The sequence below is a fragment of the Volvox carteri genome (genome assembly GCF_000143455.1).
Source record: "Volvox carteri f. nagariensis unplaced genomic scaffold VOLCAscaffold_130, whole genome shotgun sequence".
NCBI lineage: Eukaryota > Viridiplantae > Chlorophyta > Chlorophyceae > Chlamydomonadales > Volvocaceae > Volvox > Volvox carteri.
Genome location: NW_003307673.1, coordinates 70,306 through 73,002, shown reverse-complemented (window position 1 = coordinate 73,002; position 2,697 = coordinate 70,306). Strand labels below are relative to the sequence as shown.

The 2,697-nt window shown below is 58.0% G+C and overlaps 1 protein-coding gene across 1 annotated transcript in view; it reads right to left on the bottom strand.

Annotated features, from left to right (window-relative positions):
* VOLCADRAFT_100610 (uncharacterized protein) overlaps window positions 1-2,697 on the bottom strand; it is a gene marked incomplete at both ends in the record, with an annotated part of 22,844 nt that overhangs the window by 6,273 nt on the left and 13,874 nt on the right. Inside the window, 2 exons of the mRNA XM_002959160.1 lie at window positions 173-278; window positions 501-523. Of these exons, the coding sequence (XP_002959206.1) occupies window positions 173-278; window positions 501-523 (129 nt within the window). The remainder of the gene's footprint in view (window positions 1-172; window positions 279-500; window positions 524-2,697) is intronic.

Sequence of the window (2,697 nt, the reverse complement as noted above, 5' to 3'; positions counted from 1 at the left end):
CCCTCGCGGCGCTGCATAGCAGCATAAACCTGGCCTGGCTCGAAGCTGCTAGAACGGTCGAGACCCGGCGACAGCAGCAGCAGCAGCAGCAGCAGCGGGGGCTAACGGAACCGATGGCAGCGGCAACGGAAGGGGAGGAGGCTGTCATACCGTCACCAGCACCACTGCTGACCAGCATGCAAGCGATGGGTATGATTGCTGGGCGAATTGGGTGGCGTATACCTGGGATGGCGGAGGCCATCCCGCTGGCACGCCTCACGGTTCGCCTGGCGACACAGCTGCAATGTGGGCCTATGGAGGAGAAGAGAAGACGCCTGGTAGCTGAATTTGTGCGGGAGGCGACGGATCCTCAGGGCCCGTCGCCGCCGCCCCCGTCGGAAATCAGCCTATTCAGGGCGACGCAGGCCCGCGTATGGTCCGGGGTACGATGGGAGAATGAGAATAAGGAGACGTTATGGCGGCTCGCAGTGGATGGCGTCCCCCTACCGGGCAACACGCACCTAGCCCGCATGACTCCAGAACGCTGTGGATGTGGCGGATTCGGTGGAGCAGCTGGTCAGCCATGCTCGCCACGCATGCATCACTTTTGGGAATGCCCGGTGGTGCAGGCGGTGCGGGCACAGATCGACCGGCATCTACAGTCTTCCCAGGAAGCGGCGGTAGGGGGAGTCACCCGAAAGCAACTCTGGCTATTACTGGCCCCAACCGGATGCGAACAGGCCGTATGGGATATAATCGCCCTGTCGGCCCTGTCTGCCATGGAGGTTGGCAGATGCTGCCTGAGGGCAGCGGGCAGGAGGCAGGAACGAGCTGGGAGCCAAGGACCACAGAACCGGGAGCACACGCAGCAGGTGCAGGTACCCGGCCCCAGGCAGAGGCGGATAACGGACTTTTTCATCCAGGCCGACGGGGCGGGACCGCAGACGGGGCCTGCACTGAACGCGCCGGGGGATGAGGACCAAACGCAGGAGCGGAACATGGCGACAGGGGCGGTAGCAGCAACAGCAGGCGCGGCGGCAGCGGCACCCGCAGCAACCCCTTGGAGCGGCCCGCGCCCGGGCAGTGGTGACTTCTGGGCGCGCCTGCGCTCCTTCACGGCGCTGGGCACCCGCGGAGAGGCTGGACGGGGTGGGACCCGATCACCCGATCCTGTCGTTTTCAGAAGGCGCACTGCGGTGCGCCGAAGCGGTGGAAATTATTGCCTAAGAGCGCTTTGAGCTTAGTTTGTAGGGCAGGGCTCGGGGGGGTATAGGAGTTCGAAGGGGATGGGGGTTGGAGGACAAGGGAATAGGTGAAAGGGAACCCCGAGACGGGAGAGGGAGAGGAGAAGGACGGGGAATGGAGGCGGTCACGTCGTGCAGGGAAGAACCCTTTTTCTTCCCTAGTGCCGCTCTGAGGTTGTAGGGGGCTGGAGAGCCGGGGGGAGGTGGGGTCGCTCGGACAGGGGAGGGGGGAGATGGCGGTGAGAGCGCCAAAAGGACGGAGGTTTTCTGGTGTTTGGGAGGTTGAGGTCTGGTGGTGGTAGCGGGGCTCGGATGAGGGGGAGATGTGGCCCGAGGAGGGCCATTCTATTTAGACACGTTTTCTCTGTGGGACTGGGTTGCTTGGTGAGGGACGAGGGTGAGAACGGTGCAGTACGAGACAGGGTGAATAGGTTTCCGGAGGACCAACCGTTCAGGTTAGTGGCGGTAAGGGGGAGGCGCCGCGCGGGCTACAATCCTCCCCCTGCGGTTTTCTGGAGGGTCTAGGAGCTGTGTGTCGTGGCAACGCTAACGCTTTTGTGGTTTCGCCGGACTATCCCGGGCCCCTGCAGTGGTGATCAGGCTTGGGCGGGATCCCTCTTCTTTATATGGCTACTTCTCCCCTGGACCAGCCCAGGAAGGGACAGGTGGTGGAGGTCAGTTGTTTTAAGGTGGTTGCAAGACGTCTTGTGGTGTCGAGCTCTCTTAGCCTTTCTCTCTTGGAGGTTTTTTTTGTTGGCCTGTTAGGTATATCAGGAGCCCTCCCCTGCCGGGACTGCCCTAACCGATTTTTTGTTTGTTTGTTTGTTTTCCCTTCGAATCCCGTTTTCGTTGGTGGTGTTTTAGGGGGTTGTTTCAGAGAGCCTTTGTCTTTGCCCTAGCTGAGACTTGTGGACCCGCTCTAGCGGGACCTGAGAGCCCTTCGTGGTGTATTCAATGCAGCGCCATCCCCGGATGGAGGGGCTGCGGAGTGGCTGCGTAGAGTGTTGGCAGTCTGAGTCGGGGTCGGGAGCACACAAGACTAACCGACTTGTGCTGTGTGCTCCCGACCCTTGCGCTGTGTTTCGGCTTCGGCCCCGGCTCTTGCAGCCCACAGTGTAATCTAAGTCATACATACATACATACATACATACATACATACATACATACATACATACATACATACATACATACATACATACATACATACATACATACATACATACATACATACATACATACATACATACATACATACATACATACATACATACATACATACATACATACATACATACATACATACATACATACATACATACATACATACATACATACATACATACATACATACATACATACATACATACATACATACATACATACATGTATGGATGAGACCAAGCTTGACTAAGCTGCTACTATGACCGTCGGCCAACCGCGGCCGTGGCCACCGACAGCGACCTCAATTGTTGAG